We start from the raw sequence: 27,379 nt of genomic DNA, 5'->3' as shown, positions 1-27,379 counted from the left end.
CCGCCTCCTTGCCCCCGCCAGCGCCCGTATTGAACACTATAGGGGCGCTGGAAACCAGCCGCCCCCCCCCCGCCGCCGCCGCCGCGGCGGAATAACCCCTAAAACCAGCCAGCCCTCCCTCCCTCCCAGCTAGCTGCCCGCCCGCCCCCCACCCACTCACCCACCCACCCGGTCGCTCACCCGGTCACTGGATAAAAAGCGAGAGGAGCTCCGGCACAGAGCTCCTCTCGCTTGGAAGGCCTCCAGCAGAATGGTGGCTTGCGCGCGCCGCAAACCACGCCGTTCTCCGGAGGCCCGGTCTACCCGCCGGGAAAGGGCCGGGTAGACCGGGCCTCCGATCGCTGGGTAGACCGGGCCTCCGATCGCGGCGGGGGGGGGCGGCTGGTTTCCAGCGCCCCTATAGTGTTCAATACGGGCGCTGGCGGGGGCAAGGAGGCGGGAGGGCTAAGCAAGCCCTCCCCGCCCTAAAAACAAGGCCCCCCTTCGGTGCCGGTCCGGACTTCTCCGGACTGTGCACATCCCTACACTCATTCCCCTCAGGCTACTGACAGGCTCAGGCCCATCCCTTGCCCTTCCTTCTGTCTCTCTTTCCCCTCCCTTCTTTTTCTCTTTCTCTCTCCCTTTATGTTTTTTCTTCCTCCCTCCCTGAGTTAACAGATTTTGTTCATTTACACAACGGCATCCTCCTTCTCCTGAAGGGGCTCCTTCCTCCCTCACGACCTTTTTGCAGACCCCTGCCTGCTATCCTTTTATATCCAGAACATCTTCCGACCAGTAACAGCTGCATTCCAACTGACCTTAACCATCACAGGCCCCTCCTCCTTATCTGCATAGGGAATCCCCACTGCCCAATCACCATGGCGCTTCTGCTCTCACAGGCTCCTTCTCCCTATCTGCATATGATCCCCACCGCACGTTATGACCTGCATATGATCCCCACCTTCTCCCTATCTTTTACATGATCCCCACCACACGTTAAGGTCATCTGGGGAGGTCCGTCTCCAGTTGTCACCGGTTCGTTTGGTGACGACTCAGAGGCGGGCCTTCTCTGTAGCTGCTCCTGAACTGTGGAATGCACTCCCAGCGGAAATTCGTAATCTTGATTCTTTGCTGTCCTTCAAGAGAGCCCTTAAAACCTATCTGTTTGGCCTGGCCTTTCATAGTTTTTAATCAGTTTTAATTGTTTTAATAACTGGTTTTCAGGGTTTTAATTGTTTTGATAGTTTAATTCTTTTTTAAGTTGTTTTAAATTGGTATTTATATTTGTATCTCTGTTTTAATTGTTTTTAATGTTTTCTGTTTTAATTGTAAACCGCCCTGAGCCATTTCGGAAGGGCGGTATATAAATCAAACAAACAAACAAACAAACAAACAAACAAACAAATAAATAAATATGGAATCCCCACTGCCCAAGCAGGTGCTTCTGCTTGCAAACTCAGCCAATTGCCTCCTTCCTAACATGTCGCCGCGCATGGCCCGTCTACAAGAAATAAGTATATAGATTTTGAAACTGAAAAACATCCTTGGATGATGTGGAGGAATCTGCCCTTTGCCTTCATGAAAAGGGGTAATAGCATGCCCCCTTTGCTCCCCTTTTTATATCTCCCGAATGGATAGGCATACAATTATGAAGTCCACATTTGTTTATTTATCATATTTCTATAGTGCCTGATATAAGCATCTCTAGGCAGTGTACAAATTATAACACACATTGGCAGGACTCAGTTATTTTTGTCAAGGTTATTGGTAACTCCTCTGATTTGGGGGGATTTTTGGAGGGAGAAATTAACAATTTTACTCTTCCTCCTTCCTTGTTTTGCTTTCACACTATGAAGATATAGAAAGCTCAGGGTCACAGGTTTTCTATTCAAATATGTAACTTCCCTAATAAGCCTTTACAAGTTTTTGGACCTTAACTGTTGGTCTCAAGAAACTCTTAATGGGCTTGGTTTTTCTCACACACACTTGCTCTGCATAATTGGGATCACTAAAATCCCTTCCCTACAACAGCTTAGTCTGTGAAGACAATACTGAACTAGATAGACCAATGGTCTGGCTCAGTATATGGCAGCTTACTATGTTCCTATGAGTCAGGGTGGTGGTGGTGGTGGTGAGATAGTATTCTTCCACACCTTTCAGGCATTTAATTCTGGCTGGTTTGGGATATGACAAAACTAAGATTTCTCTTGTTCTAGATTTTCAATTAGAAAATGTGTGTTTGCATTTATGTTTGTGGTAAGGTATATACAGAAGCGTTTGTGCTGACTGTAGTAGAGACGGCAAAAGCACTGTTAGGATTGGGCATTGGAGATTCCATATGCAGATGGGCAGGAGGAATCTGTGACAGTTAAAGTCAGTTGGCAGAAAACAGTTACTGGTTAGAAGATGTATTGCAGCTCTGTGTAAAAAGGAAGGAAGTGCCCTATTTACTTCAAACAAGAATAAATTCTTGGCTGTCATTTGTCTTCAGCAGCATCTTTGACTATCAATTCCCACGTGAAGACAGAACAATTGTTGTGCCAAGACAACCCAGGCTACCCTGAGATGCTTGAGGGACCAGAGTGAGGACTGAACATTAACCTCAACAGCAGGCTGTTTTTCCAGCTGCAAATGTCTCAAAGCCTCTTAGTGAGGCATCACATCGAGTAGTGTTCAAAGCAATCAACAGAGTAGTAAGATGACATCAGTGAAAATTTATGAATGGAACTGATCAAAAGGCATTGCTCATAGAAACACACCTTTATGAAAATTAATTCCAGCGATGGTGTGACACAGCCACCACAGGCATAGCTGACATACAAGAGCATCCCATGACTCAGGCAAGTGACCCGTTGGTGTAGAGAAACTTCAGATTTAAACTATGTACGCCACTGTTTTCAGCGGAGCATCTCAGCTTTAGCCACCTGTAGTTCTTATGGATAATATATCTGCAAGCTTTGGATACAGACTGGAACGAAAAGCCATCTTTAACTAGCTGTTCTGTCCAGCCACATGCACAAAGAATGGAACTAGCACAATTTGTGTGATAGCCAGGCCATCAGTTAAATGAGGGAGCTCCTTTTAATCTGAGAGTAAAACTTTAGTTGATTCGTCCCAGACCCACCAATGACATGACGAACATTCAGAATCCTAAACTAAAGCTATTGATAACACTGACCCACCATGCCTGGTGGGGAAGCAAGATATCATTCCTTTTGCCACCAAATTCACAGGCCTAGTGTTGCTTTGCATTGCCTCTCATTTACCTCTATATATCTGGAGGGACTCCATCAACCCAGGGACATCATAAGAGTCCTGAAGATCCATTGAGATGGGCTGTGGTTCCTGCAGTGATACCCCCTCGCTCCTAGGAAGAACATGTCAAAAATTATCCAACAGAAGCCAAAGATGCCATTTTGTGCCCCTCCAGTTTGAGACATGAAAGAGTAGAAGAAGAGCATATTTGATGTACTGACCTGGTCAAGGTGTGTTTTACATCCTAGAATAAGAAAACAGAAACATTGTAAATGCCCAGGTGATCTATAATCATGTCCTTGTAACATTGATCAGGAAATCTACAATTACGAGCAGTATTGCTGCTGCTTTACCGGAAGAGCATGATAGAAGATACAGAGTGCGACCTCTAATTTAGTTACACTGGAGTTTCTTTTCCTTAATGAAGAAGTTTCTAGCCCTCATGGTTTTGGAGAAAAAGTTGGATAAACCTGGTGCTTGCAACAACGTTCCCATTTATTCAAAGCTCAGACTTATCTCATTCAGAGACATAACGTGGCTGCACAAATCACAGGGAGCATAGTCTAGGTCTCTGTGTATGCACCATTATTTCCTAGGAACCCAGAAAAAGCAGAGAGAGTGATATATTAAAGAACAGAATTCAACTTCTGAAATATCAGTTTTATTAATTTTGTGTTTCCTGCCCTTATGGCTGTGAAATCTGAGAAGTGAGTAGCACTATCCCCCAAAATCAAGATTTCCAGGGCTTCATTGCCCTTCCTAGAATCTTGCCCATCTTATGTTTAGCAAGACAAGAATGATTCCAAGTAGTAAACTTGCAGACTAAATTATGCAAAATAAGAACTGCTTCCACTAACTACATTCCCTTCCTCAAACTCCAATCAACATCTGAGGCCCTGCTGTGGGTTCCCCCATCCACCGAGTTTCAGCAGCTGACTACACAGGTCAGGGTCTTTTCAACTGTGAAATACCCAGGTAAGTCTGCCTGACTCCATCCTCTTCTTCTTTTAATTGCCTTGTTAAAGAGTGGCTCTTTAGGGAAGGCTTTGGCAGTGGAGTTTCCAGGAGAATGTATGCAAACTTGTTCAATTTGCCTTATTCATAAAGCCTGCAGAATTTAGTTTTTCCTAGTGCAACATTTCAATGTATTTTACTATACACTGCTCTTTGTGCTTTTTCCACAAAGTAAATCCATTCCAAATAAAATAATGTGGCGCCATAAGCAGAGTGGGGCGGGGGGTGCCCTGTGAACTAGTCACTAATCCTCTCAGCTCCAACCCCCATCATCGGACCCCCGCAAGGCTACTTGAAGGAAAGTCACTTTTCACAGGCTCAATCCTTCTCATTTCTGTGCCCACTCTCATATTTCTTCTGGTGGCACCACCGTGAATCACTTGGAATAATCCATCTGCTGTGAATCAAAAGGAGTCCTGCAGATTTAGGTAACTTATATAACTAGTTAAGAAAAAAATTGCACCCTTGCAGCACAGCCCTAGCTCCACCCATTCACCAAGCACTTAGTACTGGCTGATAATTTTGTCTGTCACAAAAGGGCAATCATGATTCATTTATGAAATCGGAGGAGTGAGGGTTGGGGGCTGGGGCACCCAAGCATATAACTCCAAATGCAGACAGCATTTCAAATTGCTTGTGCTTTGATTATCCATTACTTCCGAAGAGCACATGGCACTATTGTCAGTCCTGCACAGCAAGCTACATATGCCCCAAATAATCCCTCTCTCCACCATCGCTGGACAACCCGGAAAGTCTCACCTTGAGTAAGGAGGCAGCTGGCTGCTGGCATTTGTGCTCCATCTCAGAGATCAAGTCCTGCAGGCCTGTGCACTGCTCAAGCAGAAATGCCCAGTTCATCTGCAGCTTCCTCAGGGTTGCCTGTTCTTCCTCGTGAAGCTGCCTCAGAAGCAGCTGCTCCTCCTCGGCCATTGCCCTGCGGCGTCTCTCAAACCCTGACACAATGAGGGCTCGGCGTTCCTTAACTTTCTCCTGCCAGGAACACAAAGAGGAAGCAGAACTGGACATCAGGCGATTATGGCCGGCTTGCCCCAAGTAACATCTGTTTTAAATGCATTGCCTGTCCCATCTAGAGGAGCAGCAATGAATTAAAACAACAACACTCATCTGGAAGCAGGTACATTCAAGTTTTCAACAGCAAAAACCATGTCCTCTGTATCCCGATGGCTTCATCTCATAGCTCCAGGGTACAGTGGTGGTTGGATGCCAGATTAGAACTGGGAGGACCCAGGTTCAAGTTTCTGTTCAGCCATAAGCTCACTGGTGAATGTGGATCAACCACTGTCAATCTAACTCACGTGTCAGAATTTTTGTGAGGATACCACGGGAGGAAGGAGAGCCATGTGCACCACACCATGAGCACCAAAAGAGGGTGGGATGTTGTGTAATGAAAAAAACAAACATCATCCTCTCAACAACAATGGGATTAGTCATTTGCAAGCCCTCCCCTGCTTCCTACTTTGCCAGGCAAACCACTTGCACTTTTGAGCATTCCTATCAGAGACTACAAGCCCCATAATCCCAAACAGAGAATGACACGCCCAGTTAAGGAGAGGCCTGGAGGCTATTTGGGGAAGCAGAGAGCCTCTCTTGTGATCTATAACCCATTTCCCCCAAGGTAATGGGGAAATGGGGTGGGGGACCTAGCAGGGAGGGCTGGTAGTATCAGGAGCGGGGTTGGTGGGGTGGGCATCGTTTCTGGTCTCAGCTCAAAGGGGTCTGGCTGTTCGGCTCCTTATCCTTCTTTGAAGCAACAGGAGACATTTCATATATTTTATCTATGTTACTTGTTTCATTTAGCCAAGCTGATGCATGGGCTGTGGGTGTGGTGTGGTGTGCAAGTAGAGGGTGTGTTTTCCTTACTGAGGAAACACACTCAGGCTTTTTACATTTTAAAATTTTGATCTGCTTTTAAGCGATTTTTAAAAATGACTTCTAAATTATTTTTAATTGTATTGTATTTTTAACTCTCCCCCTGCCCAGTCTGTTATGATTTAATTTGTTGTGTGTTTTAATCTTATGTTTTCATGCTGTGTTTTAAACCACCCAAAGTTTTTCACACGGGGCTTTTAAAGCCCTTTTACTCACATCGCCTCCGGAATGGAGGGGGTGCATTCACATATCGGTCAGATTTACTCCAAAGTCTGTACGAGTTATCAGGAGCAGTTCACACACAATTTGAGTTTTTCACAGCGTGTTAGATGGTAGCCCGATTTCTATCCGGGGTAAAATAATCCACTTTTTGCATTGGTTTTTTGAGTTTGCGGTAGAGCCTGCTTTGTGTGTAAAAGTCCCCAGAGGACAATTTGTTATGGGGCAGCTAACAAAGTTATTATTTCTACTACTGAAAGGTTTTACAGTTGACCCCAGATGGAGGGGTGGGTGAGTAAAGACAGTCTCGTGGGAGTTTTGATTTGCAGAAATGACAACCCCTAGAGCAAGAAGATCAACCACGCACGTGATGCCTGAATGCCCAAGTGCTGTTAAAGAGCTACCGCTGCCAGCCTGCTCAAACGCTGGGAACTTGCAGAACAGTCAGGAGGTGCTGGGCTTGTACAGACAAGGCACGGGGGTGGGGGGGATTACCAGCTGTTTCTAATTCCTTTAGTGGTAACAATGCAGTTGGTTTGCATTTGTAAACAGGGCAAGCTTGTCAAATCCCCTCTTCCACACTACTTGAATACCCACATTCCTCATGGATTGAGAAAGCAAAGGGATGATCTGAGGGCTCATTAAAACAGTAACCTAGCTTCCTGAAAGCAGTTTTTCTATGAGTGACTTCCTGTGAAGTTTAAGTAATTTTTGTTGCTTGCTTGCTTGCTTGCATAAATGCCTGTATATAGAATCAAAGCAAGGTCATATCAAAATCAATACCAAATCCTCCAATTGTATTCATTTCATTAAACTCATAAGAAACAATATACACTGAGAGAAAAAATACCCACTCAAACTGAAGCAAAATAAAATAACCTAGCCAAGGAAAGAACCTCTTTCCCAACAATCTCCTATTCCAATATAGACTAATAAAGTAAGTCCATTCCTGAATGAACTAGCATCACATTTCCCTCTTGCAGAGCATGTGCGCTTCTGGCCAGCCCCCCCTCCGCCGCCACCACGCTGGCATGCCTGGCTTTTCTGGCTGGCCGGCCGCTCCCCCCTCCCCCGCTTTCTGGCAGGCCAGCCCGCTTCTTCTCCCCTCGCACCCCACACTTTCTGGCTTGTGGGCCGGCCCGGAAAGTCAGCCCACCACCTCCTTCCGCCCCCTCTTCCTGGCAGCCGACCTAGGCCGGCCCACCACCTCCTCCCGGCGGGCGGCCAGGCCAGGCTGGCCCACAGCCGCCTCTTTTGGCTGACCGGCGGCCGGGCCAGAGCCAAGCCGGCACATCGCCGCTGCCTCCTCTGGCCTTCTCCTCCCAGTGGCTGGGCCAGGCCAGCCTGTGACTGCCTCTTCTGGCTGACCGGAGGTCGGGCCAGGGCCAGGTCGGCCCACCGCCACAGCCACCTCCCACCTCCTCCTGGCGGCTGGGTCAGGCTGGCCTGCTGCCACCTCCTCCGGCTGACCAGCAGCTGGGCCTGGGCCAGGGCCAGGCCAGCCCGCCACCATCTCCTCTGGCCAACCGGTGGCCGGGCCAGGCCGGCCTGCCGCCGCCATTGTCTCCCATCCACGGAGACGGGAATTGCTCTCACGAGAGCTACCATACATGGGATTAGCGACGGGTACGTTTAGGAGAATATATAGATAGCATTCCAAATCTTACATCTCCGGACAACTTTTGCTGTTGCAACTGGGGTACTGATTAAAATGGCACATCCACTTAAGGTAGGCCCTGATCAGAGAATGTGCTGTTAGAAGAGAAGGCAATCCCAGGATCTATGCCGTGGCTGAGTAACTTAAATATTACCCCTGCCACGTGAGACCAGACCAGCTTATGGAAGAGCAGTCCTATGCGTCAGCTTTGACCAAAACTGTTCCTGGAGAATACTTTTCACAATATTAAGCCATTAAGATCTCCAGGGTTGATTTCAACAGTCAAATGGAGCTAGATGGAGACTTACATGTCAGCCCCCAAGGGCTGCAAATTCTACAAGTGACTAGTATGATGTTTCAACTTTAGGGCCCCACACCCACAGCATCACATGTCTGGCAAGGGTCCAAGAATTCTGTCATAGTTAAGATGATAAGAAATGGTAATTAAGAAACAGCACTGCATCAGCCACATTGTGGCAGTCGATGAATTGCACCTCAGAAATTGTCCCTTTAATAGAGGCCCAGAAGTGGGAGTTTCAGCAAGTGCAGCTTGTCGTGCAAGGGAAAGAAAGCAGCTGAAATCCCCACTGCTGGGCCTCTATTAAAGAGACAAGAGCCACATCATCTTTTTCATCTGTCCACCCTAGAACTGAGTCTAGCCAAGAAGTAAAGCTAGCTGACTTTATTATTATTATTTATTCGATTTATTATTATTATTTATTCCTTTTACTCTAAAGTAGAGTGATAGGAGTCATCTTAAGTGGCGCAGCAGAGTAATGCTTGACTAATAAGCAGAAGGTTGGCAGTTCGAATCCCCGCTGGTATGTTCCCCAGACTATGGGAAACACCTATATCAGGCAGCAGTGATATAGGAAGATGCTGGAAGGCATCATCTCATTCTGCGCAGGAGGCGGCAATGGTAAACCTCTCCTGTACTCTACCAAAGAAAACCACAGGGCTCTGTGGGCACCAGGTGTTGAAATTGACTTGACGGCACACTTTATCTTTAGAGTGTTAGGGCTCATTCTAACCGAGTGATAAGGGCTCACTCTAACTTCTTCAGGAACAAGCCCAACACCACCCTAATTCAATCCCATCCCTTGAACAGTGGTATGCTATGCAGAAATCGGCAGGTAAAACTTTCCATGGCAGGGAGCTCCAGCTACAGAGAGGCCAGTTCAGAAGCTAGTAGTAACTTGATGCTCAGCTACAATGATGGGTGGTAAGCCACATAAGGGGGGAAGGGAATGGATGTGGCAAGTGCCCATAATGCTAGGCAGCTGCCAGGGCCCACCACAGATGTCTGCAGAGCCCATCAAATCAAATGTAGAGAAATCTTTATTAGTTTAGAACTAGCAGCAGGGTGTGTGTATTGAAGAATGTGGCAAAGAAGCAAGTGGAATGCACTTGCTGAGGAAAGCACCTGAGGAAGACAACACAGATGCATTGCCTCAAGAGCAGCCTTGACTGGGCTCTGACAGATTTGGCTTTTTTAAAGCCAAATTTTGGGTTATGGCCCATTTGACCCACGATCTCAGCCTCTGTTTTCAGTGCCAGAATGTGATACCGGTATAAAGGCGAGAGTGCCTCTGAACAAGTGCAGAATGGCCCCCACATAAAAAGTAACCACTACGAGCTCCTCACACAGTTAAAATCAAAGAAGGTGATGGCTTTCTGACAGGCTTTGATCTTCACTGCATTCTATTCTTAATTGCGAAGAGAGCTGAGCCAACAGATTGGGCAATTGTGGGTCTTTCAGAGACAAATGGAGCAGCTTCATGCTGACTCACCCACATTCCAGCTGTAAAAAGATACCTGCAGGAAATAGACAGACACATCTGCAGAAAATGATGCCTTTTGCTTCCTTCATGATCCTTCAAAATAACGATATTGCAAAACTCACCCATACCAGACAGAGGCTGTCTTCTCATCCATGCCAGACAGGGGCTACCCTGCTCCTGTGCCTTTTTTTTTTTTAAAGCTGCTCACCTAGAAAATCAGCTGGTAAAGCTTTTCCCACCACTTAATCTCTATGCCAGGAAAAGCTTCCCTCTCTTACGATTTCTACTGTCAAGCAGCTGTTAATGGCACAGGAGGAGGACCAATAGAAGAAAACAGCTGCCCCACTACCACTGTTCCCTCTAACAGGGATTTCCAGATGTTGTTCCCTACAACTCCCAGCATCCCCAGCTGCAATGGCCTTTGGCTGGGGATTCTGGGAGTTGTAGTCAACAACATCTGGGAATCCCTGTTAGAGGGAACACTGCTCACTACCCATCACCAGTAACCCTTTATGTAGTGGTCTAAACTAATCACAAGGTGGCAGCAGAGGCCAAGAAACTTAGATCATCTGACACATCATGCTTTGTTTGTTCAAGGTAGATAGATTATCCTTTATCCTCAGGACAGATGTGTCTGCTGTGCGGTGGCACCAGTTCATTTCTTGTGCCCCTCCTCTTGAATAATGAAACCAAGAACATTGGTTCACGGGGTTTGGAAATGTCCTAAAATTGAACAATGTTGATAAGATTATGAGAAGCATGCAGTGCTTCTCCCAGGGCTGCTCACCTGGTACCGAGTCCAATAAATTTAGGCACCCGACCTTTTTGTTCTCATAATTTAATCTAGAGGTTTGGACTATTGTGCCAGCAGTACTCTCAGCTCTCCCTCCTTAGTAGAATAGCCAGATTGGCCGGGGAGAGGATAAAGCTGAGCTCCTACACTTTTAATAGATGCACACAGATGAGAAAGTTTCAACAGGGGACACTGGTCAAGCAGCGAAAATAAAAGCTGCACTTGTTGAAATTTCCTGTTCTGTGCATCTGTTAATGAGACAGGAGCCCAGTCCGCTTTTTCATCTGGAAACCCTACTTGTTTCCAACTTATCCCAGAGATATAGTCAAAGCCTGAATCAGTATCTGGAGGCAGTTCTGATTTGGATGAGCATGAACAAACTGAAAATCAATCCATTCCAGATAAGACAGAGTTTTTGTTGGTTAGAGATACTGCCTTGCTGGGTGGAGGTCTTCTCTGTATAGGACTAGGACCGGGGAGAACCGGGTTCAAATCCCCATTCAGCCATTATACTTGCTGGGTGACTCTGGGCCAGTCACTTCTCTCTCAGCCTAACCTACTTCACAGGATTGTTGTGAGGAGAAACTCAAGTATGTAGTACACCGCTCTGGGCTCCTTGGAGGAAGAGCAGGATATAAATGTAAACAATAAATAATAAATAAGTAAGTAGGAAGGGCTTATATTCGCCTTGAAGTTTTCATGGTTTGGGGTATTCCTGGATCCTGCAAGGTCTCTGGATTCCCAGGTGCCTGCTGTGGCCAGAAGCGCCTCTTTTTCAGCTTCAGATAGAATACCATTTGCAACCGTATCTCAAGAGAGTAGATCTGGCCTCTGTCCATTTATTACATATCGAGTGGACTACTGTAACACTCCCTACATGGGGCTGCCTGTGAAGATAGTTTGGAAGCATCAGCTAGTGCCCCTGCCAGATTGCTGATAAGGGCAGTAGGGCTAGAGCATATTACACTGGCAGCCAATAGGTTTTTGGGCTCAATTCAAGTTGATAGTTAACCACTGAGTTCCTAAACATATCTGAGCCCAGATTACCTTAAGGACTGCCTTCTCCCATTTAGGCCCCCCAGGCTTTCAGATCTCCTCTCTGGCTCACCATGAAAGAAATTTGCTTGGCAAGAAGACAGGGCCTTTCCAGTGATTGCTCCTCACTTGTGGAACTCCCTTCTTAGGGATTCCAGCTGGCTTTTTAGCTGACTGTCTTCAGGTGGAAAGATAAACTGTTTCTGTTCCAGGAAGCATTTTATTCTGTAGTACAGCTTCCTGTGGATTTATTTTTATGCTGCTTTTATTAACAGTTTTAGTGTTGTGTTTATGCCATTTTATTTTGTAAGTCATTTTGCTGCCCTTAACTGAAAGTGGGGTAATGGCAGGGGCATACAACTCAAACAACCTGGTGGGCCAGAACCAGCCAACAGGGATGTGCACGGAACTGCGCGGGAGAGGCTCGAAGGCGGCGGGGTGCTGCTTTATGAGCAGGGGAGGGTGCACTTACCCCTTCTGCCACTTTCCCCCCCACCAGCGTCCATTTTTTCCAAAGCCCATCGTGGCAGCAGCGTACCTCCCTGCCACCCCATTGTCCAGATATGACCAGAAGTCTCTGACGCACCTGCGCGCACTGGCACATCAGAGGCTTCCAGTCATATCTGGCCACCCCGATGGGCTTTGAAAAAAACAGATGCCAGTGGGGGGAAAGTGGTGGGAGGAGAAAGTACACCCTCCCCCACTCTTAAAGTTAGACATTCCCCGCCATCGAACCAACCTTTATGAGCCTCTGAACCAGTTCCATGCACATACCTACCAACCAAGGCCAATTTTCAGCACATTAATTATTACATAAAAATGTATTATTATAAATATTAATGAAAGTGAGGGGGCAGAGTGTTGACAACCAAAGGGAAAGAGGGATGGGAGATGGTGTTGGTAGACTCTGACCCAGGGCAAGAGGTGTCTGGTCTCCAGCAGCCAACTGTGTTAACTCACTGCTGCTCATCAACAGAACTGGACAGGAGTTCCTCATGGCTCTTGTTGCTGCTGCAGGGTATTCCTACCTGTGGACCAGCCAAGAGGACCCTGAGGGCCAGATCTGCCCCCCCCCCCCAGGCCTTATGCTGTACGGGCTTGGGTAATTGTAATAACAACAAACAACAATAGGAGGAGCCAGAGTCCAGTGGCAGAGCACATGAGTGGCATGCAGAGATCCCAAGTTGAATCCGAGGCACCTTCACTTCAACCTCAACCAAGGGGCTAGGAAAGATCCCTGCCAGGGAGTCTGTGGAAGTCAGTGTAGCCAATAGTCAGCTAAGGCTCTGACTGCCTAGAAGGCAACTTCATTTGAGAGGAGGGGCTGTAGCTCAGTGGTGGAGCACATACCTTGTATGCCGAAAGCTTCAGATTCAATTCACAGCATTTCTGGGAGAGCCATTGCCAGTCAGTGTAGACCAGGGCTGCATAACTTTGAACTACAAATCCCATCATCCCTATTGGCCACTGTGGCTGGGGATGATGGGGATTGTAGTCCAAAAACAGCTGGAGTGCCAAAGTTGTTCAGCCCTGGTGTGGGCGATAGTGAACTAGAAAGTAAGGGTCTGACTCAGTAGGAAACAGCTGCATATGTTCATCTTGACAGTTGCATCATTCTAAAATGACTATTGTTATGTTAATGAAAACATGTTTTCTTCCTGTTTCATTGGTTTTCATTCCATATCTTAGAAATGAAACTCTCCCCCACCCACCTGCCTGCTCACCACTGGAAAGTGATGGGCACTTTCAGGGAAAGCTTAAGAAAAACAAACACATAATGTGTGTATGGTGGGAGCAGAGATGAAATATGCCAGGATGGTTGACATATTTATTGTAGGAGAATACATGGAATCTGAAGTTGCCCAGATTAGATTTCCAGTACCCTTTTGAGATCATTTATATAAACCCTTAGAGTAGTTAATCCCTTGTTTCAGATGGTCAGATGTCCCCTATTTTAAAAGAATTTATTCCAGTCTAGAGACTCATAGGCGCTCTTACCCCTGGACTTCCAGGTGGACATTCAGGGCCTCCACACCCCCTGGGGGCCCCCAGATCCTCTTTAGTCTGTCCCAGGTGGTGTGGCAGCCAAGCGTGACCTGTGCCAGGCGGCCAAGCATGGCCTCTGCTTTAGAGACAGAAGAGGAGAGTGGGGAAATGAATATGTGGGATTGCATGTTTGAAATGTTTCTGCTAATGCATATTTGCATAAATATACATGTTTGACACCTTTACATTCTTGTGAGTTCATTTGCTGTTTGTGCCCTCAACAATCCACATGTAAAAAATAGTGTGTGTGTGTCACGGTGTGTGTTTCTGCACGTGTGTGCAGGGGGATGTTGCTTAACTTGCCAGGGGCAGGGGGAGCTCCAAAGGCCTTTAAGTCCAGGCTCCAAAATTACTTAGGGGCACCCCTGTAGAGACTAGCTGCCACTAGTCCATGCTACTCTTTTTGATTTGGCACTTACCTTCCATTGGGCTGTTTTTTCCTCCTCTTGAACTTCCAGCTTTGTCGCTTCCCCCAGTACCTTCCTCAGGAGATTTACAGCTTCCTGAAGTTTCATCTATGGAGAAAGCATCACACCATTGTGATTTTCTATAGTTTCACTGCACTGCACAAGGAGGGGTGGTAGACTATGGCCCACCCCATAGACTTTCTCCATGGCAGAGTCTTCTCTAACGAGTGTGTTCATGAAACCATCATCTCAGGAGAGGCCTCTCTGGCCCAGAAGCTGTATGTCAGCCAAGTCTCAGTGAAGTCTTTGCAATGACCACCCCAAAGCCTTCCTTCTGTGCTCAGGTCAAAAGAGATGGCCTTGGTCCCTGCAAGAGACCATCAGGGGCCTTCTTTATAGCTGTTTCCCTCACAAAGTAATCTTATGTTGATTTAACTAAGAGTTTATTCAGAAAAAAACTCAATTTTCTCCTTCTCCTCACTTTTCCTTTCTGACTCCACCCCCTACAATCTCTACAGCCTGCAGGATCCTCACTGAGACAAATTTCTAAACAAAACATAAAAGATTACCGGATAAAATACAACACATCCCTTCCCTTTATAACCATCAGAACTGAATTCCTTTAAAATTCAGTGACAAAGTCTTGAAGTCTTTTAGTCACACAAACTTCTCCTAATTCTTGGGTTCTCTGACACTGGAGCTATTAGTGATGATTTTTCTGGTCCCGAGGATTGTCCATCACTTTTATCAGCTTCATCTGAGAGGTCAAAACTGAAGGCAAGATCAAATTATGGAGCCAGTGTGGTGTAGTGGCTAGAGTGCTGGACTAGGACTGGGGAGACCCGGGTTCAAATCCCCATTCAGCCATGATACTAGCTGGATGTGACTCTGGGCCAGTCACTTCTCTCTCAGCCTAACCTACTTCACAGGGTTGTTGTGATGAGGAGAAACTTAAGTATGTAGTACACCACTCTGCAAAAATATACCGCTCTGGGCTCCTTGGAGGAAGAGTGGGATATAAAATGTTTTTAAAAAAAAGTTTTAAAAAAACTTCCTCTCCAGTTCCCGCTAAAGATCAGATTCCCTTCCTTCTTGCCCCATAGTATGCATGCCAGAAAGTCTCAAACTGTTCCATTTATTTCCATCATCCAATATATCAATCTTCTCACAGGGTTGTAGGGAGCTTGTTGGCGGCCAGGTGACAGGCTCCCTATACCCCCTAGGTTTTATCATCATGCGCACGCAAGCGCACGCCCCAAGCCATGTCCCTGAGTCTGACAATCACAAATGGAGAGATGAGGCAGAAGCTCAAGAGCTGGCCATCTGGTTCATCTTTGCATCTCTCTTGTCCAGAATAAGGGAAAAGAGTGACACAGGAGGAAAGGAGAGAAACCAGGACACTGGCTTTGTGTGGAGGGAGTCAGTGAAGGAGTCAGTGTATGTCGTTCCCTGTCTCCTTCCTGACAGGGTGAGGGAGTTTACTTCACTCCTTTCAAACCTTCACATTCATTACACAAAAACAGATAATACCTTGAAAAAATTGTATTAAAAACATTGTTAAAAGCATGTTAAAAACAAACAAATGTTTAAGCATCAAATGCCAGCCTCAGCGTTGTTCCTCTATCTTCTGTGGATCACCTGCTTATAATGCTCACAGCTTTAATTACACACACTCTGGCAGTAATTTCAATCAAACAAATGAGGTAAACAGGTGCGGGCAGGTGGGGGGGAGACAAGAGACAAAGGGAACCAAGGTCATACAGCTGTGTGTCTGTATTCCTACATTACATGCTCCTTAATAGCCAATATACTTTATGGTCTCCTTTAACTCTTCCCTGCCATTAACACTGAGTTTGACTTTATATATATAGCCTCTCAGATTGCCCAGTATGTGAAATGGGGGAGGGGAGTTGTTGATTAATAGGAGTAGTGTATAGAATAACTTGTAAAGAGTGTGGGGAGTTTTATGTTGGAGAAACAGGAAGAAAGTTAATCACTAGATTTAAAGAACACTTTGCCGATACAAAGTATGTGAAGAGAGAGAGGCCATGGTCAGTACATATGACCAAATATTATGAGGGAATAACAATGCCTGTTAAGATGGATGTTTTGGAGGTGGAGTGTTGCTTAGTACAAAGAAAGATTAGACAGGCATTATATAGAGATAAACGCAAACCCAGTGTGAGAGACTGGTGTTGGCTGTCTGTTGCTGCTGCTGTTGAGTGCCTGCCTGCAGAAGAGAGAGAGGGTGAGACCATCTGCCAGCCCCCTGCCTGACCTGTGGAACTGTGGCCTCTGGCAGTGGCTGCTTTGCAGGATTGGGGCCCAGGAGTGACTCAGCAGTCCCTGCTTTCCAACTGCCCATGATGGTCATTTCTGGGCCTATAAAGGGATGCTGCCTGTAGTGGCAGGTCAGCCACTGGCAGGGTCGCCACCGAAGGTGTGACACCAAAGGGGCTCATCTTTTGGGGGGAACCCGCCTTGGGGGACAGCAAGGCCGAGGGTCAGGCCTCCTGGCCCAGGTATTTGTAGGGGGGGCATTTAATAGTGGGGCTTGTGTTTTAATTAGTCCTGGGTGAGATTGTTTTAGACTGTATATGAGCTTACCTAGAGATGGGGACACAGGGGGCACTGCCCACTGACTGTGCGGCAGCAATTCTTGTGGTGGTGGGGAACAGAAGAAGTAACATTGGTAGGTCGGCAGGCCGTTACAGGGGAAGGGGACTTGGAAACTTAATAGCTGTTTCCCCCTCTGGCTGTCCTGCCAGCTCTTTAACCTTGGGGAGCAGTGCCAACCAACCTTGGAACCTCACTTTGCTCCTTTGTAATGCCAAGTCGGTCCAGAACAAATCAGAAACCATCCATGATTTGATTCTGAATGAAGATTTGATTCTGAATGAATCCATGATTTGATTCTGAATGACCTGGTATGTATTACAGAGACCTGGCTGGGGGAAGCTGGGTGCCCAGTATGGTCCCGGCTTCTCCCTCCAGGATACTCTGTTGAGGAGCAGGTGAGGGACTGGAGGTTGGGAGGTGGAGCGGCTATAAGAATAACCTTTCCCTTTCCAGGATCCCTGTTAAAGTGTTGGACCATATCATAAGAACATAAGAACAGCCCTGCTGGATCAGGCCCAAGGCCCATCTAGTCTAGCATCCTGTTTCGCACAGTGGCCCACCAGAATATGTGTACTTAAGTTTGGCGACCAGGGATAGACTGGGACTTCTGTTGGTGTACCAATGTTCATTTTGGGACCAATTTGTCTGGGGCGGCTCAGGACAGGAGTTCATAGTGGCCATGATAACAATGGGCCTATCTCAAGTGGTCCTGGGACCGACACACACTGCTTGATTTGGCCTTTTACTCTGATCAGGGTGGTGTTCCATGGGTGGGGAGTCCTGCGATTTCCCCATTATCATGGCCGGACCACCATCTGGTTAAGGTTGGACTCACAATCACTTTCCACCTTCGCAGGGGCGAGGGACCTATTAGGATGGTCTGCCGGAGAAGGTTATTGGATCCAATAGGATTTCAAGAAGCCCTGGAGAGATTTAGTGTTGGCTCTTCCGGTGATCCTGTTGATGCCCTGGTGGAGAACTGGAACAGCAAACTCACCAGGACAGTAGACACAATTGCTCCTAAGCGTCCTCTCTGACCCACTTCAACACTGGCCCCTTGGTATACAGAAGAACTACGGGGGCTGAAGCGGCGAGGTAGACGACTGGAGCGGAAGTGGAGAAAGACTCAGCTTGAGTCTGACAGATTGCAAAATAGAGCTCATTTGAAGACCTATGCTCAGGCAATACATGCAGCAAAGAAGCGATTCTTTTCTGCCCATATTGCACCCGCAAGTTCACGTCCAATGGAGTTGTTCAGGGTTGTGAGAGAGCTAGTATGTGCCCCTCCTCCCTTGAATCAAAATCTAGAACCATTGATTACCCACTGTGATGTGTTTGATGAATTCTTTGTGGGGGGAAACTCTCATATTCAGGCCGACTTAAACTCTATTTCCACAATTACTTCAGTGTCTGATATGGAGGTGTCCAGCGACTCTTCTTATGTGATTAGGTTGGATCAGTTCCAGTTTGTGACTCCTGAGGAGTCACCCACCACCGCGCACACGGGCCTGCTGTGCACATCACATGCTGCGTGCACTCATTACTTCCGGTATTTCTGGACAAGGACGGGGGCAGGGACGGCAGGGAGGAATGCTGCCGCCCCCCAAACTTTTCACAGAAACAGAGTGCTGGTGGGGAGAAAGCGGTGGGAGGGGTAAGTGCAACCCCCCACACCCTTAAAGGGAGACCCCTACCAGTGCCAGACCGCGGCTCCAAGGTTCCGTGCAAAATCCCTAGAGCTGAGGGCATGCCCCCTCTCCTGCTGTTACTCCTCTGCATCTGGTATTGAGGGGCATCCTGCCTCTGAGGCTGGAGGTGGTCTATACCCCTCAGACTAGTAACCATTGATAGACCTGTCCTCCATGAATGTATCTAAACCCCTCTTAAAACCATTCAGGCTGTTAGCTCCACATCCTTCCCACAGGCTGTGTAGCAAGGAATTCCAGAGGTTAATTATACATTGTTTGAAAGAGTACTACATGTTGTCAATCCTAAACTTCTTGGCAATCAGTTTCATGGGATGACCCCTGGTTCTAGTGTCACACAAGAGGAAGAAACATTTCTCTCTGTCAACTGTCTCCACACCATGCATGATTTTATAGACCTCTATCATGCCTCCCCCTCGGTCAATTTTTCTTCTAAATTAAAAAGCCCCAGGTATTGTAGCCTTGCCTCATAAGGAAGATGCTCTAGCAATTGGCATATTTTCCCATCCCTTTTATTTGTCTACCAGGAAAACTTCACCTCTTCAGTTTCTGTATGTCAGGCTTCTGGGAAGGAACCAGAACAGGGCCAATGGAAATATATATGTTGGCAATGCGGGGGCAATGCTGAAACCCAGCATTTTTCAGGCCACAAGATTCAGCAGAAATTGCTCAACAACTAAACACACATGCTCTAGTCAATGGTGGCATCCCACTAAATAAAGGACCTGTTTGTAGACTTGCTGGGGGGAAATGTTTAACCACAGAAGCATCTTTCCTTTACTAAAAGCAGCATATACCTTTAATTTAGGCCCAATAAAAATGTTGAAGAGCAGTGAGCAAGTTTCTGAGTTCATCAGAATGCTTCTTCAAAATTTCATAAGCACACTCAAAGAGAGAACTGTTACTGTTTTTTAAAAAGTCTGCAGTATGAAATAGCCTTAGTATGGAGAAGAGGTGACACATTCATTCAATTAAGTTAGACCACGCTTGTTACAAAAGAAATCTCAGGTTGTACCAAAGGCTACTGGGGGAAAGAAGCAATGGCTGCTCCCCCTTTGTAAACCTAAACACAGCAGTTATGGGATCTCTCACATTTACTGAGGCTTTTGTGTAGTATTCACACTAGACCTAGTCTCAAAGAACCAAGCAAGAGGCCTTTTGGATAGCATAAAAAAATAAATGAGAGTAGAAGTGACAACGAAATGGCAATCTAAAGTAAATCTGGAAGTTCTGAACAGCCGTGGATTTCAAGAAAAGCCAAAAGAGTTGGCACTGATTGGTTCAGTGAGCAGCCTGAGAGCATCTGATGCCTTTTGGGATCATTTTTTTGTTAAGTGAATCAGTGAGAGGCCATAGAGAACCCTGCTCAAGTGAAAACATTTCTCCTTTTTAAACAGTCTTTATTTAGTGAAATTTCTTGGGGCTATCCACACATGCCCAGGTTGCCAACACATTTTGCCTAAAGCATATCTGGAGATTCCTCCTCAGGCAATATATATTTGAGGAATTTCAAGGAAAGCCAAAGGATGAGATCAGCAAATTTTCTTTAGGGAGGTTTCATACCTCCTTATGGGTTAATCACTATATGGCAATAGCAGCCACGTTCGTTGTTTACTTGTCTGTCTCATTCACCAGAAAGCAGGGAGCGGGCGGCTCTAATATTAACATGAACAGAAGTACATGGCTGAGGAGAGCTGCAGAGTGCAATTATATTAAAAAGCAGGATATAAAATATTTTAATTAATTAAGCAAGACCTCCCTCCACCCCTGCATGCCTAGTCCATTGCCTAAGTCCCCCCCACCCCCGCCCCCAGCTTAGCCTCAATATCAGAAAATGGGTCATTCTGGAAGGAGAAAGCCTGGAATCAGGGACCATGAAGAAATATGGTGCAGAGAATAGGAAAGGATCAGCTTCCTTTTTGCTGTTCACAATTAGGCATACTCTGCTATATACAAAAATCAAGGTAGACACATGAACAAGTGTGACTGCAATTATCTTGTTCAGCATGGCCCTTGGATTTGAATCTAAACTCAGACTCTTCTTTACCTTGTAGTCCTGAGCTGCCTCCTCAATGGGCAGGACTATGTGTGAACGATGCTCTCGTGACTTGTCGCACACCAGGCAAATCGGTTCCCCATCGTCTTGGCAGAAAAGGCGCAACTTCTTGCCGTGCCTCTCACACAAGGCCTCACTGGGGCCTCTGCTGGGCTGCAGAGCCAGACGCTCAATGCCCTCCACAATGTTGGCCAGTTGTTTGTTGGGACGTGAGCTGCTTAGCATAAAACCAGCCCGGCACTGTGGGCAGAGAGCCACACCAGTCACAGAACCAGCTCCTCGCTCACAATAGTCGGAGATGCAGGAGTGGCAGAAGTTGTGGCCACAGTCAATGGTCACTGGGCCCCTGAGGTACTCCAGGCAGATGGAGCACGACACCTCATCCTGAAGCCTCTCCACAGGGTCATCCCTTGAGAAAGCCATGTCCGCTTCAGGCTCTTTCAGCTCTTGCAACAGGATGGACAACACTCTTCGTTCCGAAGCGATGCCAGCACATTCTCCCGTGGTGGGAGTGGCCATAATAGGGAGGGAGCTCTGGGTGATGATTTCCTCCTTGGAACCCCTCCACGGACTTCTGTTGCTGGTAGTTTCCATTCCAGACCCATAGAGAATGCACAGAGGCAGGCTTCTTTTGCAAGGAAAGAGACTCAGAAGGGAGGAGAGAGAGAACTGGGAATGGAGCCAATAGACGAGGTCATCACCTTAGAGGATCTCAAACAAGACAAACAAGTTTACGTTGAGGAAAAGCAACTGGAGCTTGCTTTCTGAGCCATCTCTTGGAGTTTGTATGGTACTGCCCATCCAACACCATTATTAGCTGCAGGCATATTTGTAAAATGTTACCAGATTTCCCTCAGTATTTATACTGGTATATTTTCCCAGGCAGTTAATGATTTGGAGCTAGTTTCCCAACTCAGGAAAGGGAGTTCTTCTCCATAGCCCACACCACTGGCAATTGGTAAGAAACACACCCACATCCTTCCTGCCACTTTTGAGTAGCCTTCACACCCGCAAAAGGTGCATAATATTGGTTTCCCCCTCAGTGAGAATTATTCTGCAGGCTAAAATGGAGATGCTTCTGCGGGGTTGCTGTGGGTCTCTACCCAGGATAGAAACCCCTACCTTTGCAGAAAAATACTGGAGAATTAGAACCACCTCTGTCTCCTCCCCAAATTATCCCTAACAAAGGTTGTACATGCTTGTTTCCCTCATATCACTGGGGAAGATCTTTGGCAGCAAAGGGCAGAGTTCTGCAGACAGGGACATGTGTACCACAGCTGGATCCACACCAGAATCCAGAAATGCTTCTGTGATTCAGCAGAGCTGAGGGTGCCTTCTGTGGGAAACCGTGGCCAATGTCTCACTTGCTCCCAGTTTGTGACCTCAGCACAGCACCCCTGCAGGGGCTAGAGAGAGCTTTCTCTGCTGAGACGGGTTTGTGAGGAATAGCCTCCACCCGAAGGGATATCTGTGTGTGTATTATGTCAGCAGCCTGGCTCGAAGAAGGTAACCTGACAGAAATATGAGCTGAAAGGACTCCCTCCCTCCACAGAATTGCATCAGTCTGCCACAACCCCTCTCTCCGCCCCCAGTGCTTGCACTTGCAAATCTCCTTTGCTGACACCTGGGTGGATTTCAAGTGCGAGTTTGGAAAGAAGCCCCTCCACACATCACAGAGACACTTTGAGGCATAAAAAAGCCTCGGTTTTTCCCCCCAAAAGCCGCTGGAAATAGAGTTTTTAAAGCTGGACCTAACTTGGGCTAAGCCAGAGTGTGCAGCCTCGATTCAGAGGGAAACAGAGTCCTGTCTGTACTTGTCCCTGATAGCCCACATCTACTTCAGGGTAAACAGGGGCAGAGCCACCACTGGGCCAACGGGTTCAAAGAACCCAGGCCGGTGACCAATCAGGAGCCGTGAGAGCTGACGTCAGACACTGTACTGACGTCAGACACGGGGGCGGTAGTTTAGATCCCGAGTGGGGGCTGCGCGGCCCCTTTGGGAACTAAACTAAGGCTGGTGCTGCGTTTGCAGTGCCAGCCAGGAGCAGCTCTTCCCTGCAAGGGCAGGGAAGAGTTGCTCCTGGCTGCGTGCTGCAAACTCAGTGCCAGCCTAACTAGCTCCTGAAGGGGCCGCGCGGCCCCTTCAGCAGTTACAACTGAGCTGACTCCCGAGTTACAACTAAGCTGACTCCTCAAGGCTCCGTTCGGGAGCCAGGCCATGCCCCCTGCATCTGACGTCAGACATGGGGGCATGGCTATCCCCTGCATCTGACGTCAGACGCAGGGGGCGGGGCTATCGGGGCGCCCACCGCGGCTACACACGGGCCGCTGGCAGGCTAGCTACGCCCCTGAGGGTAAATGCAGCTAATATGTGAACTGGCCCACTCCATTCCGGAGGAGATTCAAAGTAAAAGCCCTGTGTGTAAAGCCTCCTGGCCCTCAATCGATATCAAGGCCTGTTAACAATTCACCACTTAGGTTGTGGCTTCCCTCATTTACCTTTCCCTTCCACTCCTCTTGTGTTGTGTCTTTATTTGTAAGCCTGCGTGGCAGGGCCTTACTTTCATGTATGTACCGTGCCTGGCACCAGCACGGTACTGAATTTTTTTTCCCTATGAACCCCTTTGGACGACTATTGTCTCTGAAAACTAGAAATAAAAGTATAATAATAACTAATGCTTTTGGATGCAAAAGAGGGTTTCCACTTTGCAGCAGAACTGGGCTTCAAAAGATATGCATCCTCCAAGCTCAATTCTTCTTTATTCTCAGAAACCCTGAAATACTCTTCAGATGTCTTCAAATTTCCAATCCTATTGAGACTGAAATGGGGGGCTTTCAGGGTCACATAATTAGACTACATAAAGGCCTCATGGGAAGGAACAAGGCAACATTTTCATGGACAACCCTTTAAAAGGAAGGCTACACACTCCTTGCCAAAACCAAAAGCATGATCAATGGCTTTCCATACTTCAGTATGTTCTCTGGCACAGCTAGCTTCACTGCCAATGTCCAGATGACAGTGAGGTACCTAATGAAAGAACACTACCATTTGCACTATACAGTTGTTGGGGTATTTAAGATTTGCATTATCTCTAGGACTGCTAGGTCACAACCTGCAGAGATAAGAGCTGGTCTTGTGGTAGTAAGCATAACTTGTCCCCTTAGCTAAGCAGGGTCCACCCTGGTTGCATATGAATGGGAGACCTGATCTGTGAGCACTGTAAGGTATTCCCCTCAGGGGATGGAGCCGCTCTGGGAAGAGCAGAAGATTCCAAGTTCCCTCCCTGGCATTTCCAAGATAGGGCTGAGATTGATTCCTGCCTGCAACCTTGGAGAAGCCGCTGCCAGTCTGTGTAGACAATACTGAGCTAGATGGACTTGTGGTCTGACTCAGTACATGGCAGCTTCCTAGGTTTCTATTCATATTATCAGTTCTGCTAGGGACTTCTGCAACAGAGCTGCTGACAACTAAGCCTGTTATCGGATTATAACCTTACCACAGCAAAACACAAACATGCACAACTCACGTTGCCTTTATGCCTTGGGCTTCATGGAGGCATCAAGTTAGCCACTTTTGGGAAACAGGAAGTCTGATTGAGTTCCTTTCTTCTTGAGTTCTCACTGAGCAAAGATTGATTGCTAGCAAGAAAATTGTTTTTAAAGTCTTAATAATTTGTAAACTGTTTGGACAAATTCCTTCTTTGCAAAACAATGAATGAACCCTATTACAGTGACTAGCAATTAAAAATCAAAATCAAATACAGGGTTGGGTAGTAGAGCATCATAACATATACATGCGGAAATCTCAATTACAAATTAGTCACTAACTCCCGTCTCAGCTTACATGCTGCAGTACAAAATCTTGCCACCCCAGCTGCGATTGGTGCATACTGAATTGCCAGAAGGAAACATAGTACTCATTTGATCTGCCTGGCATATTCTTTAGACGTGGTTCAATCATAACAGTGTGAGTATCTCTATAATATAAACAATATAAAAGAACAAGTGTGATAGATTCAATATTGCCTGAACCACACGGACATAGCCAGTTCTTGAGAGGTATTCTCTCGAATCTGCCTTCCAGAACATAGGAAGCTGCCATATACTGAGTCATATACATTGGTCTATCTAGCTCAGTATTATCTTCACAGACTGGCAGCAGCTTCTTCAAGGTTGCAGGCAGGAACCTCTCTCAGCCCTATCTTGGAGAAGCCAGGGAGGGAACTTCTGCTCTTCCCAGAGCGGCTCCATCCCCTGAGGAGAATCTCTTACAATGCTCCCACTTCTAGTCTCCCTTTTATTGAAGAACAGCAGAAGGCAAGGCATTGAACCACACAATTTGTAAGGAATGCAGCTGTCTGAGGGTAGTTTGAGAAGCCACATGAAATACTATGGAGGGTAACAAGACTTAAATCAGATTGTTTTTCCATATCCACAATGCATGATTTGACAGTCTCTTTGGCAGTATCATATCCTAATGAAAGTAAATATTGTGGTGAGAGGCCATAGCTGCCCAATTTATCACAAAAACCCTTACACCAGTTGGAGTGGGACTCGTCTTTGAAAAACAGCTGAGTGCTATTTCTTGTTTTTCGAAATGAGTTCATGTGAGACTTTTTTTTTCTTTGTACGAAAAGCAAAGATGACAGGCTTCCATGAGTCAATGAATTCATCCATTTCCAGAACCTCGTCTATCACTGAACATCCGTGGAGAGATGTTTTCTCAGCCAACACTCACCTTCTTCCTTTTCCAAGTAAGTCCTTGTTACTCAGAATGTAACCTGCTGTTATGCTCTGGAAAACTGAGTGACCCCCTAATGAAGAGAGGACACCATTTCCATGATGTTCCTAAGAGAATGGAGCTCAATGTTGTGCTATAGCAGCAGTTTTTCCATATAAGTGGAAGTGTTGACAAAGGGAGGGAATTCCAAGAAGTCCCTCTTACTCTTTTAGTGTGGAATGCCAATACTTTGCTGGTTGCTATGGAGATCTTCGTCCTTAGCTCTCCCATAATTTCTAACCCCATGGCAAAGGGTAGAACTATACATGCCACAACAGAGGTCCACAATTTTGACTGGCTTTTGTACCTGGCCACAATTTGTAGTTGGCACCATGACCCTTCCCTCCCCTTAACTGATGAAATCTCTGATGCTACCCTGAGGTAGCATTAGAAGTGCTCCTCCTGGGGCTGTCCTGAGGGCATGGCAAGTAGAGCGACTGCCCTGGGCCCCACTCTTTTAACCCCCATTAGAATTAACTGGAAGGGAACCCACACTGGCTGATTTGCCCCAGGCCCCACATCCCACCAGGGCTCTCTAAAGACAGCCTTGGCTCCTCCCCACTCCAAACTCAGGAGGGCAGGCCTCATGTACATCACAGTGCAAATTAGAGCACCTCCAAAGCCCAACAGAAGATCACCTTGTCCCTGCAACCACAAATTTAGGCTGGCTACGAGCCATCGACTCTGTCTCCGAGATCATGCTGTACTCAGAACACCTCTGAAGTGCAACACAAAAGTCAGGGATGATCCCAGTTCCCTCTCTGGCTCCAAGCTCAGGGTGTTCATCTATGGCTTTTGAAGTGCCGAGAAAACCTTTGATACACAATGCAAGGTCAGAGATGATCCACCCCCTCCTTCCCCAGTTCTATGCCTGGGAAGTGGGCAGGGCTCACCCAGCTCACACTGTACTTTCAAACACATCAGAATGATTGAAGAAATAACCCCACCCCACCCTCCGTTTCAGTTGAAAGTTTTTCATGAATGAACCAGGACTGGGAGGATAAAACCTGCAGCACATTACCTTCAGGTGGGAATATGGCATTTATGTCTCACCTGGTGCTTTCCCCTCACAACACTTCCTATTTGCATAGGAGAACAGCAGCCACATTTCATTAACTTTTTAATGTTCATAAGTTATATTTTTTGCTCTGCAGAACACAGTGTTTTTCAGAAAATGTAAGAGTTCTCTCCCTCTGAGAGTGAATCTTTCCAAGAAAAGAGCTAATTCTGCAGAGCAGTACTGCCAGCAGTTGGAAAGAAGCTGAGCAGTAACAGCGTTTCAACAGCACATGGCACACAAGAAGTAGAACTGGAGTGCTGAGAGGAACTGTTGATCCTCCTGATTAGGGATACTGTGAAGGTGTAAACCCAGTGTAGTGACTACACAGAGGATCTCAACAAGAATCATGAGGGATAGATGGACCATGTAGTTCTGACCCAAGGACCAAAAATCATTGTGGCACTTATCCATCCTGACTAGAGACCTATTCAAACATAATCCAACAGCCGGTGTATATGATTACATCATCGAAAGCAGGACCAGAAGTCTGGCCCATCACTCACCCTCCCTCACTGTGCTACTCACAGTTACAGTGGTGTTCTCTGAAAAGAGAAATGGTAGCGGATGCTTCTGTGATCAGTAGCTTGGGACAATCCGGGCTGCTGATCATGGAAGTGCCCATCATCAGAGTTAAGGAATTTCTCTGTTCAGATGAATGCTACCATAACCATGCAGGAGGGTGAGTGAAAGGACAGAGTGGGACTTCTGGGCCTGTTTTCAATTTTTTTTAAAAAAATTATAATTATGTAATAGGGATGTGCATGAATCAATTTTTGCAATTTGATTCAAGCTCGAATTGAATCACAAAAACTTGAATTTTCATCAAAAACAGCCAACTTGGCCGACTGTCTTGACAAATCACTCAGATTGCCAGTTCTCGAACCATGGAATGCCAATTCTCCAAGGCAAGGGAAAAGCACATCTGCCTGCCTTCGAGAATTGGTCTATCCAGGTAGACCAGTCTTCCAAGGGTGGCAGATATGCAGTCTGGAGCTGAGGGTTGCTCTACCCGTCAATCCCAATTGGTAGACCAGCTCTCCTGGAGGAAAGGCATCATTTTGAGGCCTGTTTTTCAAGAAAAA

At 46.7% G+C, this 27,379-nt stretch overlaps 1 protein-coding gene and 1 long non-coding RNA gene across 4 annotated transcripts in view; one reads left to right on the top strand and one right to left on the bottom strand.

Annotated features, from left to right (window-relative positions):
* Nucleotides 1-22,440, bottom strand: part of LOC128346369 (E3 ubiquitin-protein ligase TRIM58-like) — a 32,050-nt gene extending 9,610 nt beyond the window's left edge. For 2 of the 3 annotated variants that reach the window (XR_008316933.1, XM_053299597.1), the window contains exons 1-5: nucleotides 20,449-22,440; nucleotides 14,089-14,184; nucleotides 5,008-5,238; nucleotides 3,456-3,478; nucleotides 3,246-3,346 (exon numbers count right to left, since the gene is read on the bottom strand). Coding sequence is in view for 2 of the 3 variants with exons in the window: in XM_053299597.1 (XP_053155572.1) it covers nucleotides 3,246-3,346; nucleotides 3,456-3,478; nucleotides 5,008-5,238; nucleotides 14,089-14,184; nucleotides 20,449-21,051 (1,054 nt within the window). In the remaining variant the exon portion in view is untranslated. The remainder of the gene's footprint in view (nucleotides 1-3,245; nucleotides 3,347-3,455; nucleotides 3,479-5,007; nucleotides 5,239-14,088; nucleotides 14,185-20,448) is intronic. The other variant, XM_053299598.1, reaches the window with a different exon arrangement.
* Nucleotides 2,351-27,379, top strand: part of LOC128346370 (uncharacterized) — a 47,524-nt gene continuing 22,495 nt past the window's right edge. The window contains exons 1-2 of the long non-coding RNA XR_008316934.1: nucleotides 2,351-4,209; nucleotides 25,095-25,211. This is a non-coding gene — a long non-coding RNA (uncharacterized LOC128346370). The remainder of the gene's footprint in view (nucleotides 4,210-25,094; nucleotides 25,212-27,379) is intronic.

This window comes from Hemicordylus capensis, chromosome 2, assembly GCF_027244095.1.
Source record: "Hemicordylus capensis ecotype Gifberg chromosome 2, rHemCap1.1.pri, whole genome shotgun sequence".
In the NCBI taxonomy this organism is placed as follows: Eukaryota; Metazoa; Chordata; class Lepidosauria; order Squamata; family Cordylidae; genus Hemicordylus; species Hemicordylus capensis.
The sequence above is the reverse complement of the archived record's forward strand: the minus strand, read 5'-3'. Positions and strand labels throughout refer to the sequence as shown.